The 18,465-nt window shown below is 42.5% G+C and overlaps 1 protein-coding gene across 2 annotated transcripts in view; it reads left to right on the forward strand.

The window, feature by feature from the left end:
• nbas (NBAS subunit of NRZ tethering complex) overlaps nucleotides 1-18,465 on the forward strand; it is a 263,105-nt gene that overhangs the window by 16,855 nt on the left and 227,785 nt on the right. For both annotated transcript variants that reach the window (XM_017493334.3, XM_047152214.2), the window contains exons 7-9: nucleotides 7,236-7,369; nucleotides 10,110-10,243; nucleotides 12,066-12,164. In XM_017493334.3, the coding sequence (XP_017348823.2) occupies nucleotides 7,236-7,369; nucleotides 10,110-10,243; nucleotides 12,066-12,164 (367 nt within the window). The remainder of the gene's footprint in view (nucleotides 1-7,235; nucleotides 7,370-10,109; nucleotides 10,244-12,065; nucleotides 12,165-18,465) is intronic.

Below are 18,465 nucleotides of genomic sequence, written 5' to 3' on the forward strand. Positions count from 1 at the left end.
TCCTCGATGGAACAGAGCAACTGCCAAGTTACGTGAAACGTCAGAGGTGACAGGATTTAAAGCAGGGGTTCCCAATCTTTTTTTTGCAGCCATGTACTCCTTTCACTGTGAAATAAACTCCACTGACCCCTGCAGTTAGACAAAAATATCATATCACTATACTGTGAAGGCGATACACGATATGCATCATTGATGTACAGCGCCCTCCACTAATATTGGGACCGTTGGGAAATATGAGCAAAGAAGGCTGTGAAAACTTGTTCTTTATTGTTGAACCTTTTGAGCTTTTGTTAAAGAAAAAAAATCACAAAAATACTCTGCTGTCGTAGATACCAAACAGTTGCAAACACAACACAGGTTTATCAACCAAAAAAAAAAATCTTTGTTAAATATAGGTGTGCAGCAGTTATTGGCACCCTTTTAGTCAATACTTTGTGCTGCCTCCCTTTGCCAAGATAACAGCTCTGAGTCTTCTCCTATAATGCCTTGAATTATTGTCCTGATGGTGTAAATGGGCATTTTCAATGCATGTGCTATTTTCTTATAGCTATTTTTTTTTCTGGGTAAACCTGTGTTGTGTTTGCAATTGTTTGATATCCATGAGAGCAGAGTATAAAAGATCAAAAGGGTAAACAAAGAATTTTTCACAGCCTTCTTTGCTCATATTTATCAAGGGTGCCAATATTAGTGGAGGGCACTGTATCAGTTTGCTCACAAATTGCAAGCACTGCACTTTGAAAAGAAAATGCATCACTGTTTCCAAAACTGTGTACAAAGATACATTTTTATACTTTTTTTTTTTTTTTTTTTTTTTTTTAGATTAAAGTAATAATTGAATATATTTAAATACATGCAATATTTAATACTGAAACAGTGGAAAAATTTAAACGCTACAAAATAAAATAAACATTAAAAAAAAAAGATAGAACAATATCACAGAAAAGCATATTGTAAGCATAATTTATCATGATATTGGTATAACATGATGTCGCCCAGCCCTATGCTCGGTACACGCTTCATAAATAATATTTAAATGTGGATGATGATGATGATGATGATGATGATGATATGTTGCCTGTTTATTAGCACCTTAGAGCTTTTAATTCCTAATCTCATTACCACAGCTTAAGTAATTGACGCAAAATACATGTGACAAAATGTCCACATGAAATCGGCCACAGTGATGTTGATGGGTTTTCCCAGCCCGCCACACACACATTTAATAATACTTAATAACAACCGCCTAATACGTCAATGTTACGATTTGTTTTGTGACCGTTTTAATGTTGTTTTAGTTTCAGCTTTGCTGGCTACTTGGATTGCCATGTCCTTCGAATAGTCTGGCAATTCAATCTTCTTTTCAGTCTTTATATTCGATCCCCAGGGTCTGAACACGTGCAAGTTCATTTCGTTTTACTTCGGAATCTCATTTGCTGCCGTTCTAGTGATCACAAGCTTGTCTAAGCACTGAAATTACATCAGGTTACAGAAAGCACTTTTTTGTACAGCAGGTTTGAGTGAGTGAGTGTGTGAGAGAGATGATGTATGATTAAGTTCTGGAGTCTGTGTGAATGAGGATGCTTTAGTGATTAATGCTGCAGGAGTTTTAGCCGGAATGGAGAATATTAAAGTCACAGCACCCTAAAACAATCATTTTTTAAAGGTTGCGTCTTGTAACGCGGCATGAAATATTCATGACCTTGAGCAATAATTGATTGCCTTTGGAGATGGCGCAAACTTCTTAAACGGTGAAATGTTCAGGAAAAGTTTTTCAGCGCTTGACTGATTACATGGAGACTGTGATTATATACTGCACAGCTTCTCAAGTGGAGCACAGCGGAACAGAGAACGCTGAAAGATTCAGATAGTCAAAGTTCTTCTTTTCACTAAGGTCAAAGTTAATTTTTCTCTTGCTGTCACTCACTCACTCACTCACTCACTGTCAGTTAGTTAGTCACTCACTCACTCACTGTCACTCACTCACTCACTGTCACTCACTCACTCACTCACTGTCACTCACTCACTGTCAGTTATTCCCTCCCTCACTCACTGTCGGTTAGTCCCTCCCTCACTCACTCAGTCAGTTAGTCCCTCCCTCACTCACTCAGTCAGTTAGTCACTCACTCACTCAGTTACTACTCACTCACTGTCACTCATTCACTCAGATACCACTCACTCACTCACTGTCAGTTAGTCCCTCAGTCACTGTCAGTTAGTCACTCACTCACTCACTCACTGTCAGTTAGTCCCTCAGTCATTCACTCCCTCACTCAGTTACTACTCACTCACTGTCAGTTAGTCCCTCAGTCACTGTCAGTTAGTCACTCACTCACTCACTCACTGTCAGTTAGTCCCTCAGTCATTCACTCCCTCACTCAGTTACTACTCACTCACTGTCAGTTAGTCCCTCAGTCACTGTCAGGTAGTCACGCACTCACTGTCACTCACTCACTCACTCAGTTACTACTCACTCACTGTCAGTTAGTCCCTCACTCACTCACTCACTGTCAGTTTGTCACTCACTCACTCAGTTACTACTCACTTACTCACTGTCCGTTAGTCCCTCACTCACTGTCCGTTAGTCCCTCACTCACTGTCCGTTAGTCCCTCACTCACTGTCCGTTAGTCACTCACTCACTCACTCACTCAGTTACTCCTCACTCACTCACTCACTCACTCACTCACTCAGTTACTCCTCACTCACTCACTCAGTTACTCCTCACTCACTCACTCACTCACACAGTTACTCCTTACTCACTCACTCACTCACTCACACAGTTACTCCTTACTCACTCACTCACTCACTCACTCACTCAGTTACTCCTTACTCACTCACTCAGTTACTCCTTACTCACTCACTCACTCAGTTACTCCTTACTCACTCACTCACTCACTCACTCAGTTACTCCTCACTCACTCACTCACTCACTCAGTTACTCCTCACTCACTCACTCACTCAGTTACTCCTTACTCACTCACTCACTCAGTTACTCCTCACTCACTCACTCACTCAGTTACTCCTTACTCACTCACTCAGTTACTCCTTACTCACTCACTCAGTTACTCCTTACTCACTCACTCACTCAGTTACTCCTTACTCACTCACTCACTCACTCACTCACTCAGTTACTCCTCACTCACTCACTCACTCAGTTACTCCTTGCTCACTCACTCAGTTACTCCTCACTCACTCACTCACTCAGTTACTCCTTACTCACTCACTCACTCACTCACTCACTCAGTTACTCCTCACTCACTCACTCACTCAGTTACTCCTTGCTCACTCACTCAGTTACTCCTCACTCACTCACTCACTCAGTTACTCCTTACTCACTCACTCACTCACTCACTCACTCAGTTACTCCTCACTCACTCACTCACTCAGTTACTCCTTACTCACTCACTCACTCACTCACTCACTCAGTTACTCCTTACTCACTCACTCACTCAGTTACTCCTTGCTCACTCACTCAGTTACTCCTCACTCACTCACTCACTCAGTTACTCCTTACTCACTCACTCACTCACTCACTCACTCAGTTACTCCTCACTCACTCACTCACTCAGTTACTCCTTGCTCACTCACTCAGTTACTCCTCACTCACTCACTCACTCAGTTACTCCTTACTCACTCACTCACTCACTCACTCACTCAGTTACTCCTCACTCACTCACTCACTCAGTTACTCCTCACTCACTCACTCGCTCAGTTCTTCCTTACTCACTCGCTTACTCATTCACTCGCTCCGTTGCCTGCTCACTCATGCCGATTCTTGCTCAGTCTCGCGCTCTCTCTCTCTCGCTCAGTCTAACTGACAGTGAGGGAGTGAGTGAGTGAGTGAGGGACTAACTGACAGTGAGTGAGTAGTAACTGAGTGAGTGAGGGACTAACTGACAGTGAGTGAGTGAGTGAGGGAGAGACTAACTGACAGTGAGTGAGTAGTAACTGAGTGAGTGAGGGACTAACGGACAGTGAGTGAGTGAGGGACTAACGGACAGTGAGTGAGTGAGGGACTAACGGACAGTGAGTGAGTGAGGGACTAACGGACAGTGAGTGAGTGAGGGACTAACGGACAGTGAGTGAGTGAGGGACTAACGGACAGTGAGTGAGGGAGGGACTAACGGACAGTGAGTGAGGGAGGGACTAACGGACAGTGAGTGAGGGAGGGACTAACGGACAGTGAGTGAGGGAGGGACTAACGGACAGTGAGTGAGGGAGGGACTAACGGACAGTGAGTAGTAACTGAGTGGTGAGGGAGGGACTAACGGACAGTGAGTGAGGGAGGGACTAACGGACAGTGAGTAGTAACTGAGTGAGTGAGTAGTAACTGAGTGAGTGAGTAGTAACTGAGTGAGTGAGTAGTAACTGAGTGAGTGAGTGACAGTGAGTGAGTAGTAACTGAGTGAGGGAGTGACAGTGAGTGAGTAGTAACTGAGTGAGGGAGTGACAGTGAGTGAGTAGTAACTGAGTGAGGGAGTGACAGTGAGTGAGTAGTAACTGAGTGAGGGAGTGACAGTGAGTGAGTAGTAACTGAGTGAGGGAGTGACAGTGAGTGAGTAGTAACTGAGTGAGGGAGTGACAGTGAGTGAGTAGTAACTGAGTGAGGGAGTGACAGTGAGTGAGTAGTAACTGAGTGAGGGAGTGACAGTGAGTGAGTAGTAACTGAGTGAGGGAGTGACAGTGAGTGAGTAGTAACTGAGTGAGGGAGTGACAGTGAGTGAGTAGTAACTGAGTGAGGGAGTGACTGACTAACTGACAGTGAGTGAGGGACTAACTGACAGTGACTGAGGGACTAATGGACAGTGAGTGAGTGAGTAGTAACTGAGTGACAAACTGACAGTGAGTGAGTAGTAACTGAGTGAGGGAGTGAATGACTGAGGGACTAACTGTGAGTGAGTGAGTGAGTGACTGACAGTGACTGAGGGACTAACTGACAGTGAGTGAGTGAGTGAGTGACTGACAGTGACTGAGGGACTAACTGACAGTGAGTGAGTGAGTGACTGACAGTGACTGAGGGACTAACTGACAGTGAGTGAGTGAGTGAGTGGTATCTGAGTGAATGAGTGATAGTGAGTGAGTAGTAACCGAGTAAGTGAGTGAGGGACTAACTGACAGTAAGGGAGTGAGTGAGTGAGGGACTAACTGATGCTCTCTCGCTCTCTCTCGCTCAGACGCGCTCTCGTGCTCGGACGCTCTCTCACTCGGACGCGCTCTCGCGCTCTCGCTCGGACGCTCTCTCCATACGCACTCAGTCACTCGCACACTTGGTTACTTGCTCACTCGGTTATTACTTACTCACACATTCACTCGGTTACACCTTTCTGGCTCACTCATTCACTCGGTTACTCCTTTCTCGCTCACTCAGTCACTCCTCATTCAGTCGCATACTCAGTCATTCCTTCATCACTCACTCGCTCGGTTACTTCTTACTCACAGTCTCAGTTACTCCTTACTCACTCTCTCGGTTACTCACTCACTCGGTTACCCACTCGGTTACTCATTCACTCACTCACTCGGTTACTCGCTTGCTCGGTCACTGCTCACTCGGTTATTCCTTACTCATTCGGTTACTCCTTTTTCACTCGGTTACTCCTTTTTCACTCAATTACTCCTTTTTCACTCAGTTAATCCACTCCTTACTCACTCGGTTACTCCTTTCTCACTCACTCGCTCGGTTACTCCTTTCTCACTCACTCGCTCGGTTACCCCTTTCTCACTCGCTCGCTCGGTTACCCCTTTCTCACTCACTCACTCGCTCGGTTACTCCTTTCTTGCTCACTCACTCACACGGTTACTTACTCACTCACTCATTCCTTACTCACTCACTCACTCGGTTGCTCCTTCCTCACTCACTCGGTTGCTCCTTCCTCACTCACTCGGTTACTCCTTTCTCACTCACTCGGTTACTCCTTTCTCACTCACTCGGTTACTCCTTTCTCACTCACTCGGTTACTCCTTTCTCACTCACTCGGTTACTCCTTTCTCGCTTGCATTTATGTTGGCTGATTACCCTAATGTATTCACCTGTACTGTGTCTCACTTTGATAGGTTTAGTTATTTCTGCAATGTTGTCTTACCGTTCTTTTGTTTCGTTTAGTCCTAATCTTCCCGTGGTACCTGTTCATTTCTTCTAGTACTACCTAGTTTGATCCTTGCACGTTTTTGTGGTTTGATTGTGAATTATCCTTGTCCTGGTTTTGACTCTAGCTGTGGACGATGATTCTTGGATTAAACTTAATAAAACATGCTGAGCTTATGCACTTCCGCATGTTCTCGCACACTGACTCAGATGATGATGTTGTGGGTGATGATGTTGTTGTTGTTGTTCTTCTTCTTCTTCACTCATACTCTTTCCTTTTCTCTCTGAATAGCAGGAGTCACCATATGGTTGAGGAAACTTTTGAAAATGAATAATGCTGCGCTCTAACAGCCACATGTTCACATTAATAATCCATTACTCCATTATCCTGGCAGCATGATTTATTTTACCTCCTCCTGTTTTAGGTCTTGAGAAAGGCACATGACTTGGTGCAAAACATTATAGAATTTGTTGGTAAATCACATTTTAACTGAAGGTGCTTGTAATCAACTGTATTGATCAGTTAATGTCTATAGACTCACATCTTACTGGATCAGATGTATCAGACTTTAGCTAACTCTAGCTAGCTAAAATTCAGCGTAAATATCTGGTTACTTCTGATGTGTTGTTATTACCCAATCTATGTTTATTATCTGTTATCTACTGACTTATTAGTGATCATGAGCTCTCCAACTAAAACACGTCACAACTGTGTAACAGTACACTCTCGTTTGTTTGCGCTCTCTCAGCTCTGATTGGCTGTCAGCTCTTGTCCGTCACCCTGGGGTCAGACTCCTTTCATGCCTAAACTTGGGACGTGACGATGTATTTGACTCAGTCAATGTTTTCATTTTTTATTTTGAGCACATTCCCATCGTAAATTTAGGATTGGAAGGACACGTCTCTTTCTACCAGAAATGAACGTTCATAGCGATAATGACTTTTCTCACCTCCTTTTACTATTAAGTGATTGGATGTTCGTTGTGAATTTGATGCTCCGCACTGTCACAAACTTTAAAAATCACTTTCAATTATTAAAGCAGCACATTTTATGAACAGCGCAGGATGTTCACGCTAAAATGTAAAAATTGTGACCTGACATGTTAGGCAGTGACTTCGACACTAATGATCGTTTTGCGATTTTTGGATTTGTAGTGCCGAAGGACCCGTCTCCACAGTGGAAGAAGGTAGCGTGGAGTCATGACTGCGCTTTGCTGGCGTATGCTGATAGCACTGGCACTGTGCGAGTCTTCGACCTGATGGGCAGTGAACTCTTCATCATCCCGCCAGTAAGCACCTCGAACCTAATCCTCTTCTTCCCCCTGCTTCTCTCTCAGCTCTGTATTTCTGCAGCTTGATGGTTTAGATTCCCAATTTGACTTCTGAGACATGACGTACCGAGCGTTGGCTTTCCGGAACAGAATTGTTTTGGATTTCCACTCGGGTTGCATTGTCTATGCATTAGCTGTATAAATTGTCCTCCTTTGAAATGATTTTGCATGCTCTGAATGTGAAGCCAGTTCAGAAGGAGGTGTAAGGCCACCTACACATGAACAATCCGCTATTGTTTCCCTATGGAGAGAGCGGTGCTGATTTGCCTCAGGTGACCCCATCTTGACCACCTGGATTTGATGCATTTTGCTGCTAGAGTCCAAGTTCCCTCAAATTCAACTCCGTTCGAATGTCCGCTGACCTTTCCGAAGCGCAACTCATCAGATTCGCCTTCATATACGATTCGCTAGTTACAAGAGAAGAGCAGCGAATTATCCGCGTGTCTCAATTAGCAGAGCTTACGATGCACACAGATATTGAGGCTGAACGTGCCGCTAGAGTCTCATACACTCATTTTCTTGCCCTCCATGATGTCGCCTATCTTCTCCAAAAGATGTCCAAAGCCAGAACCTGAATTTGTTTGAGATTTACGTAGATATCCAATATGCCGGATTTACAAACATGCAGAATAGCCTGAATTATTCATGTTTTCAGACATGTCCTGATACCGTAGTACTGCTTCAGCCTCGCAGTGAAAGTGCTCAACATTCATACAGGGTAAAAAACGCTTGGGAGTTGTTCATAAATTCTCAGAAAACCGGATTACCATATATAGCACCGCGCTGTTGAATTCTCAAATCTGATTGGTCGGGAGATGTTGATGACTTTTCTGTAACTGTTATTGGACAGGGCAGTATAATGATGTAGGGAATAGTGTGAATAAGAGAAAAGAGTAAGGTGGCATTTTGGACACTGAGGGCGAGCTCTCGCTGCCAGTTCTCTCCCAGTGTGACTCAGTCCTCCTTTTGTCCCTGCTTGAATATCTGCCAGAATAAATGACCTATTAATCTCACCATATTATCATTGTAGGCAATTTCTCTGTGTTCCTTTTTACCATTCTGTCCTTCATGTCACACCGTATCAGTGGTGGATCTTCGGAGATGCACTCTGTCTCCGAGCTTTCTTTTTTATTTCTAAGAAATGTCATATACATGTCTGAAGCAATTGTACTGAGAGCTGCAGAGACTCTACATTGAGAGATTATTTTTGCTTTGTTTCTTGAGTCGCACTTTTGCATTGTGGTTGCATCAGCTCTCTTTATCAGTCTATCTTTCTCTCTTTGTATCTATCGCTCTATCTATGTCTCTTTGCTTCTGTCTCTCTATCTACCTCTCCCTGTCGCTCTCTCTCTACCTCTACCTCTCCCTGTCTCTCTATGCTTCTTTCTCTCTATCTACCACTCTCTCTCTTTCTCTCTCTGCTCCTGTCTCTCTCTCTCTTTCTCTCTCTGCTCCTGTCTCTCTCTCTCTTTCTCTCTCTGCTCCTGTCTCTCTCTCTCTTTCTCTCTCTGCTCCTGTCTCTCTCTCTCTTTCTCTCTCTGCTCCTGTCTCTCTCTCTCTTTCTCTCTCTGCTCCTGTCTCTCTCTCTTTGCTTCTGTCTCTCTATCTACCTCTTCCTGTCTCTCTCTCTACCTCTAACTCTCCTTCTTTCACTCTTTGCTTCTGTCTCTCTGTCTACCTCTCTCTTTCTCTCTCTGCTCCTGTCTCTCTCCCTCTCTCTTTGCTTCTCTCTCTCTCTTTGCTTCTGTCTCTCGATCTACCTGTGTGTCTCTCTCTCTCTCTCTCTCTCTCTCTCTCTGCTCCTGCCTCTCTCTCTGCTTCTCTCTCTCTCTCTCTCTGCTTCTCTCTCTCTCTTTGCTTCTCTCTCTCTCTTAGCTCCTGTCTCTCTATCTACCTGTGTCTCTCTCTTTGCTCCTGTTTCTCTATCTACCTGTCTCTCTCTCCCTCTCTCTCTCTCTGCTCCTGTCTCTCTCTACCTCTGTCTCCCTCTCTCTTTGCTTCTGTCGGTCTCTCTCTTTGTTTCAGTCTCTCCCTCTAGTTACCTCTCTCTCTCTCCTTACCTCTATCTCTCTATTTACCTCTATATGTCTCCGTCTGTATCTCTATCTACTTTTCCCTGTCTCTCTCTTTGTCTGTATCTCTCTATCTACCTCTCTGTCTCTTTCTTTGTCTCTTTCTATCTACCTCTCTCTCTCTCTCTCTCTCTGTCTCTCCCTCTTTGCTTCTGTCTCTCTGTCTTTCTCTCTCCCTTGTCTCTCTCTTTCTATTTTTAAAACAGACTTTCACTTAGGCTGTACTGTTCACTGAATACAGTTTGAGGTTAATGAACGAACAGTGTGATATTGCAGTGAGATATTTGATCGTTCACGAAATTTGCTCGAATTTTGAAGTTTGATGAATGATGGAAGCACTTTGGTAAACAATTTGTCACATTTTTAATGAAATTTTAGAGGTACCCGGGCTCCCCGCGTATGTAAAAGCAGTCGCCTGTGGTGTACACCCTGCCGAGCGAGAGGAAAGCACGCACATACGCACGTGCGAGTGCTCAGTGCACGCAGAAATGAAGTGCTCGCACACGCTGTAGTTTCTCCGCACACCGAGTTTTGGATTGATGTCTCACTCGCATCACCGTGAGCTTGTTGTTCATCTTTCTCTTTGCCTCTTTCTTTCTGTCTGTCTCGTCTTCGTCTCCCCTCAGGCTGTGAGTTTTCCTGGAGATTTCAGCTACGCTGCCGCTGGCTTGATCTTCCTGGAATACACAGCTAGTGCTCAGTGGTCCGCAGAGCTGCTTGTGATCACCTACAGTGGCCAGCTCAAGAGCTATCTGGTCAGGTAAAAGTGGCACAAAAAAAACAACAACAACAACTTTGCGACCAAAAAAGATGATTTTGGCCCCAGTCATGTCTTATTTATATTCTGATTTACTTCTGCTTACCTCAGAAGTGGGAAATCATAGTTCAGAATAAAGTTATTTTTGAACTCCGTGTGCTTTTGGCAAAGTGGGGTGGGACAGACGGACATATTCATCCTTTATTAGCAACAAGCTATCTAGCTGTGAACTATACAGACAGTGTTACAGATTTAACAAGCGAGTATGCCTGTACGCTGATTGCGCTAAAGCTAATAATCGCAGATACAGTCAAGCTAAGAAGTGCCGCTGTGTTTGCTGCGGATTTGACGTCACTCGCTGAACTCGGGGTCGAGCAGACAGTCCGGCGTTCCCGATGACCTTTATTTAAACGCGGCATTATTTTGGATAATACAGTTGTAGAATCTAAACATCTTCCTTGAGACAGCCATACACATCATAAATCTAAGACTAAAACTACTTCCTTGTAGGGTTGAAGGTCTGAGGATGACGTCATGCCGGGTCAACTCGGTTACAGTACGTGCCGATGATCAATCTTATAAATGAGTCGAGAAAAAAATAGCTAGACAACTGATTGAAAAGCCAAGTTGTGTTTATTTTATCGCAATCTCATAAGTAATCCCTAGCACCAGTATAAGATTAGGTCATTATCGTTCTGAGTGTATTATTGACGTGTTTGAAGACCTAACAGGGTTGTCAGGTGTATGAATAGTGTATTGTAGGGCAAAGGGAAAGCATGACTCAAATGAGGCTTAAAAACACAATTTGTGTTGATGACTCTTTTTTTTATGGCGTGTTAGACCCCTTCTGTCGACCGTAATACCATATAATTGATGTGGAAAGCAGCCAAACCGTGACGCGCACGAAACGCCGCTCAGCAGCTCAAACATGTTTCTGATTATTTGATGCCTGGCTGAGACAAGCTAATGAACTGAGCCTCCATTCCAATTATCAGGTCTGGACTTATTTTAAGAGGAAAACATTAACGCTACATAATTTTCTTTTTCTATTAAGCACGCCGATCAGCAGATTCAGCGAAAGAAAAGTGGGAATCTCAGCTATTTTAATTAACCGATTTACTGGTGCTTGTGGAAAATAAAGCTGTTTTCTGTCTAGGGGTTTTGTAAGGCTATACTTCTCTATATTATACTTCTGTCAGTGTATAAATCTTTCATTCAACCTTAGTCACGTTGCTTGCGTGGATCTTTTAAATACTGTCTCGTGGATACTGTAGATTTTACAGAAATAATTCTATTTGGGCTGAAGTTACAAAAAATCGGGATACTTTTGGGCTCCCATACATTTAACCCTCATGTTCGAGCTGTACTTTTCCCAGTTCGAATAATAATGATCAAAAGTGCTATTCATTGTGAAAGGACCAAGTCAAGCCAGCCTCAGGTGCTCCGCCCATGGGATATGGAGCGGATGATATCTTTTGTATCCTTTTCTGCCCACGAGCTTCCTGGATCTTACTTACAAGCTGTTATTGATGAGGAAAACGAACTGTAAAACTTGTAAGATGATCAAATCACTAGATTGAGCACAAGCACAAGTTCATCGAGTCTTTAAGTTATTAGAGAAGTTTAGATTGGAACAGTTAGCGGTGAGTAAACGAGATCCTCTTTCTTGGCCACATCTTTTTACAATGCCTTTTTGATGTTCACCTTCATGTAAAAAAAAAAAAAAAAACAACAACATTTGAACCCACTCTCACTCTGTATATATGATGAGATGAACTGGCCTTCTATTTGGCTAACGATCTTCCCATAACTGTTTGACTTTCAGTACCGGAACCAACCAGGGCTTCCAGGAAAGTCACACCTTCAGTTTCTCCACCCACTATTGCAGTGGCGTCACGGCGGCCATCTATCATCCGGGCCACAGGTGAGAAGACTCGGACACACGTATACAGCTTTAATGCACTCTACATCGGCGTTATAGTGCCTTATGAATCTTCTTTTTTGGTTTTTGTTTCTGAATATAGTTTTTATCAGACAAGCTAGTTCAGTCCTGTGTACTACTAAACAGTAAAAAGTTTGAAAGCCATGTCCTTTTAAAAAAAAAAAAAAAAAAAAAAAAAAAATTATGCACTTCCACTAGGCTTTTAACATTCCTGTTCCAAGTTGCCAGTTTATAAAATTACACCGAAGGCCTGAAGGCTGTGTAATAACACTCTGACAGATGTAGAAATCAATTTGTTTCTCCGTTTTCTAATTCATTGTGGTCCGCGAGGTATGACCTGGATTTTAAAGTGCCCATTATTCAAAATAATGGTTCCAGAGCTTTCCATACTTGATCGTACAGGCTTGGTTTATTAGGTACACTGTTACAGTTAAAGGCTATAGCTGTGTATTTTAAGCGCACCTTAATGCGAGTTAATACGTCTTCTATCCATCCTTTTTATTCTATCGCTAGGCTAGCTAGGATCAACCACAGCCCTCTGTTGTTTTATGTTATTCTTGTGCTCCTACGCTTTATTTTCTTTACCAACTACCCCAGTGTAGCAAGAAGATGGTTAAAGTTCAGGTCGGTCGAGGGGAACGTTCTTATGCATAAGTGCTTTAAGGCATTGCTACAATGTGTGATGTGTATCACAATATACCGTATCGCGTTTGTTTACAGACTGACAGCAGTACAATAGTGTTGCGTTTTATTTATTTATTTATTTATTATTAAAAATGTAACAGCGAAAGCATGTTAAAACGTGATTTGCTGTCCGAAGCCGCAAATACTTAATCTTTTACTGTTTCTCTATTTTTTATGGGGTTTTTTTTTTTGCGGCTTGTATCATTTTGCAGTGTGAAAGATTAAGTACCAAATGTTAACACCGCATCAGCTGCTACGATCAGTTTGTAATTATATTTATATTGAAAAAATACATAAACAGATATGATGATATCCATGATGCATTAGGAAAGCATATTGTGATTATCATCATCATCAATTATTATTAACATGCATTAGTGATTCTCCTGATTGTTGCTGCTGAAAGACATTTTGATGTGCAATATTGTGTGTGTGTGTGTGTGTGTGAGAGAGAGAGAGAGAGAGAAAGAGAGAGAAAGAAAGAAAAGACAGCACTCCCCTCTAGACTGTCACCAGGGGGCAGTGTTAAACTTGTGTTAAAGTGCGTGTGTGTGCGCGTGTGTGTTTGAGTTTGAGATTAGCTGTGTGGCTGCCTGCTTTCTTCTCTTATCATCTTCTCACACTGGTCTTTGGTTTAACTGATGAAGTTTCTGGAAGCTCTGGCTTTGAGACGGTCTTCATCTCTCTCTCTTTCAATTCAAAGTACTTTATAGTCATGGTTGTTTACATACAATATTGCCAAAGCATCAATATAGATAAGAAAGGAGAATAAAGCAACAACAACAATAATAATAAAATAAAAATAAAAATGATATCAGGAATATTTTTTTTCAAGAATAAAAAATATTAATTGCAGAAATAAGCAATTAAAAATAAAGTGACAAAATGCAAGTTGCCAGTGTAGGACAGAAGTGTAAAGGTTATGATAATTCTGTACATTTAATGCCATATGATGAAATAAAATACAGTAAGGTAAATTAGGAATGAGTAAATAAGCGTGTGTACGATTGTCCAGTGAGCTGTGATCCGAGCAGTAGATGGTTTCTGAGCATGTGCAGCTCCGAGATGAATTTTGCCGCAGCAGGTGCGTGGTGACTCCGACCCCAGTAGCACCTGCCTTCGGTTGGAAAACCGTGGTAAGAGCTTAGAGAAATTTTCAAAGTATTTTTCTCTTGTGTCACGGAAGGTATTACAGTGAAGGAGAAAGTGTGGCTCCGTCTCAGCCTCACCAGTCTTACAGAGACAGCACACTCTTTCTTCCTTTGGAAGCCATGTTTGTTTGTGTCTGCCTTTCACTATGATCCTTTAGGATTTTGTAAGGATCCGTCTCTGTTTTGTATGTCTGACGCTTAAGAGGTATTCTCCCAGCTCGTATTTTGTGTTTAGGGCCCGATAACATTCTAGTTTACTTTGGTTTTTACTTTCACTTTCCCCAGTGGTCCAGAAATGCATTTTTACTAGTTTGTATGATTTGCTTTATTCTAAATTGGCTTCGATTCGATGAGCTGGTCTGAAACTGATGGTTAGATGTTGGTGGGTTTGTGAGTTTCAAAGCCAGCCGATAGAGGGGACTGATTTTAGGGCCTAGCTCTTGGGTTTTAAGGGCTTCGTTTTGAAGTGTATTAGAGGATCTTGATTTAAGATGAGTCCAGAATTGAAGAGATTGTTTTTGGGTTTTTTTTTTTTTTTTTTTTAAATATTTAGAATTAAGGGATATCTGCCTAATTCAGCTGTGTGTGCGTTAGTTGGTGGTGTTCTCTGCACTCTCGGAACGTTTGGACAGAATTCTGCATGCAGGTAATCTATGGGGTGTTTTGTTCCATCTAGACTAGTCGTCCTGACAGAACGGGCCCCACACTTCAAATCCATAAAGAGCTGTAGGCATAATAATACTGCCAGAAAGCTTGCACCAAATTGTGACTGGATGTCTCCTTGGGTAAATGTCCCTTTAATAGTGTAGAAAGCTCTTCTCGCTTTCTCTTTTAATGCGTTCACTGCCAGACCGAAGCTACCTGAAGCACTGATTTTTAAGACAAGGTGGTCATAATGTAGAGTGTGTTTCCCAGAGTGAAGTTCTGCCTGGTTTCCTGTAATCTGGCTTTTTTTTTTAGAGGGGGAGGGAATCATTCAGTTCATTTACATGTACAACAATAATCCACTCTCAACCCGATTGAGACCATACTTTGATTAAGAAACTACCATTTAAACAGCAATTTTTAATTACCTTAATCTAATTAAGGTCATACTCGAAGTAAGCAATAATCGAATTAATACATGTGGATTACTCCTGTTTTAGTCGCATTTTGGATGTGTATTACAGACATGTAAACACCTTAATCACATTATGAACGTCGTGTGAGAGTTTTCACTGCAATTTGCAACAGGACACGATCACACACGGCAGTTTTACGTTTTACGGCGAACAAGAGAGTTCGGCTGCGTCCCAAACCGCATACTTGCCTACTATAGGCCTGTAGTCGGGGAAAAATACATGTATCTCGGCTACTGTATAAACAGTAAGTACGCGGTTTGGGACGCAGCCCATGGCTTCAAGCAGTTGTCTATTAGCACGTACAGCATGACAAATAATTAACTGCACTTAAAGCGTTCGTAAAAAAAAATTCAATAAAAACACCCAAAACTGTATACGGTACCATAACGAAGATGAACTGTATGTCGATACGTGCGATTCTGGAGGGACGGCGTGGCGCGGTGACGTAATGATGTGGGCTATTAATCTAATTATGTTCTGTAACATGTAAAACGGGAACATGACAGGAGTATTCTAAAAGTGACTCATGTAAACACCTTAATCACATTATTATCTTAATCAGAGTAAGGTCAGTAATTAGATTACTCCTGTCCATGTAAACGTAGTCATTGTTTTATTTTTTTGTCTGATTGTCAGGGCCAAGTTGTCGCAGTAGTTCTCCAGCAGGCCCAGTTGCTGCTGGAGCCCTTGTACAGTGGCTGACAGCAGCACCAGGTCATCTGCATAGAAGAGGAATTTCACCTCACGTGAGGCCAGGTGTTGCGGATTGTTCCAGTAACACTGCTACAGTGCCCTCCGGTAATTTTGGCACTCTTGGTATATATGAGCAAAGAAGGCTGTAAAAAATTGTCTTTATTGTTTAACTTCCTATTCCACAGGGGTATAAATATGAGGTAATCCACAGGCCAAGTTCCCTTAGACCAAGGAATATAGCTGTGATGTGTGGCAAAAGGTTGTTGAGCTTCACAAAATGGGAAGTGTCTATAAGAAAATAGCACAAGCATTGAAAATGCCCATTTCCACCATCAGGGCAATAATTAAGAAGTTCCAGTCAACTGGAAAAGTTATGAATCACCCTGAAATTGAACATGTGTCTATATTGTCTCAATGCACTGTGAAAAGGACAGTTCGAGTTACCGAAAAATCTCCAAGAATCACAGCTGGAGAATTTCAGAGAACAAACTCAAACGTCTCCAGTTTGCCAGACACTACTGGAACTTCAAATGGGCTGGGGTTCTATGGTCAGATGAAAGCAAGATAGAGCTTTCTGACAATAAACACCAGCGGTGGTTTTGGTGCACACAGAGAAGTTGCCATATGGAAAAGTACCTCATATCCACAGTTAAATATGGTGGTGGTTCTTTAATGTTTTGGGGATGTATTTCTGCCAGAGGACCTGGACATTTTGTTAGGATACGTGGCATCATGGACTCTATCAAATATTAACAGATATTAAAGGAAAACCTGACCGCCTCTGCCAGAAAGCTTAAAACGGGCCGTGGGTGGATCTTCCAGCAGGACAGTGATCCAAAACATGCATCAAAATCAACACAGAAATGCTTTACTGACAACAAAATCAAGGTCCTGCCATGGCCATCCCAGTCTCCTGACTTGAAACCGATAGAAAACCTGTGGGGTGAACTGAAGAGGAGAGTCCACCAGCGTGGACCTCGAAATTTGAATGGTCTCAGATCCCTTGCCATGTATTCTCCAACCTCATCAGGCATTATAGGAGAAGCCTCAGAGCTGTTATCTTGGCAAAGGGAGGTAGCACAAAGTATTGACTAAAAGGGTGCCAATAATTGTTGCACACTTATATTTAACAAAGTATTTTTTTTTTTTTTTTTGGATAAACCGGTGTTGTGTTTGCAAATGTTTGATATCCATGAGAGCAGAGTATTTTTGTGAATCTTTTGAACAAGAGATAAAAAGGTTAAACAATAAAGACAATGTTTCACAGCCTTTTTTTGCTCATATTTACCAAGGGTGCCAATATTAATGAAATGCACTATACATCATTTGATGTACATGTTGAACAAGGTTGGACTCAAATTGCAGCCCTGTCTAGCTCCACATCTTTAGGGGAAGAAATCTGTTCTTTTATTCCCAATTTTACAATTGTACATGGATTTCATGATGTCACACATTTTGCCTCCTATGCCAGATTGCAGAATCTGATCCTCTGGTTGATGGTGTTAATGAGGTCGGCAGGGTAGTGCCTCCTGAGCAGCAGGGTGGAGATGGTGGTGATGGCCTCTGGAAATTCGCTGCCAGGCTGTTTGTCCATTCTTCTGACAACCACAGGTCGTTGGTTCCTGTGTGGATGATGATGATGTTCTGCGGGTTGTTCAGAGTGAACTGGCAGAGGAGCTGGAGCGCACTTTTGGTTGTGGGGCACCATAATTTGCCGACTCTGTGTGTAGGGAAGAGCTTTCTGTGGTGTAAAAACTTGCCGTTTGAGTCTATTAAAATGGCTGTTTTTGGGGGATGCCTTCTGAGAGCATTGTGGGGTTTGATGGTGGGTTTGATGGTTGTCAGCCTGAGGAGAACTGTGTTCAGCTGGCTGTGTGACAGTGCTGCTTCTGGTCTCCTGGCCATTCTCTACGACAGGCTGCTCACTGTCAGTCTGTGAGTCTGTAGAGTGGTGACTGGGGGGGAGCTTGATTGGATGTTCTGCTTAGATTCTCCAGTTTTGCCTTAATGCTGTGCAATAGGATGTCTCTCTCTCTTTTTTTTTTCTTGGAGTTTTTTTTTCTTATTTTGCACACAATGTTATTTACTGCTTTTGTTGTCTTTTTGAAGATCTTTTAGTTTCAACTCCAGCAGGCCTATTTTGTTACTGCTCTCTTCGTTGAGAGCCTTCAACTCGTCCCTTAGACCCTGTTTACACTAGTGCGTTTTCAAAATTAAAACGATCCTCGTCCACACTGGCATTTCCGCTGTGTTTCAGAAGTGATCCTCGTCCACACTACACATCATGGTAAAAACGGATACGTAGGTCACATAAGCAGTCAAACTCGTAATGAAATAAACAATATTTGTTTATATTTGATATTGTTTCTTTTTAACGTAGGCTGTTTTTTGCTGCTCTTAATGTGGGCTGCTCAAATGGCTTATGGGTCAAGAAACCTTATCACCACGTGGCTCACTTCCTTTTGGTCTAACCCCAAAACCGGCTTTCCATGTAGGGTTTACATCGCTTGAAATGAGATTTGTTGCCGATCGCTCTAATCATAGCTCGGCTCTTGCGCATGTAGGCAGCTGCAGTATTATAAAATACAGAATTTAACTGTACAATGGCTGCTAAGAATGACGACAAAGCCAGCA

The sequence above is a fragment of the Ictalurus punctatus genome, chromosome 2 (genome assembly GCF_001660625.3).
Source record: "Ictalurus punctatus breed USDA103 chromosome 2, Coco_2.0, whole genome shotgun sequence".
NCBI classification, from domain to species: domain Eukaryota; kingdom Metazoa; phylum Chordata; class Actinopteri; order Siluriformes; family Ictaluridae; genus Ictalurus; species Ictalurus punctatus.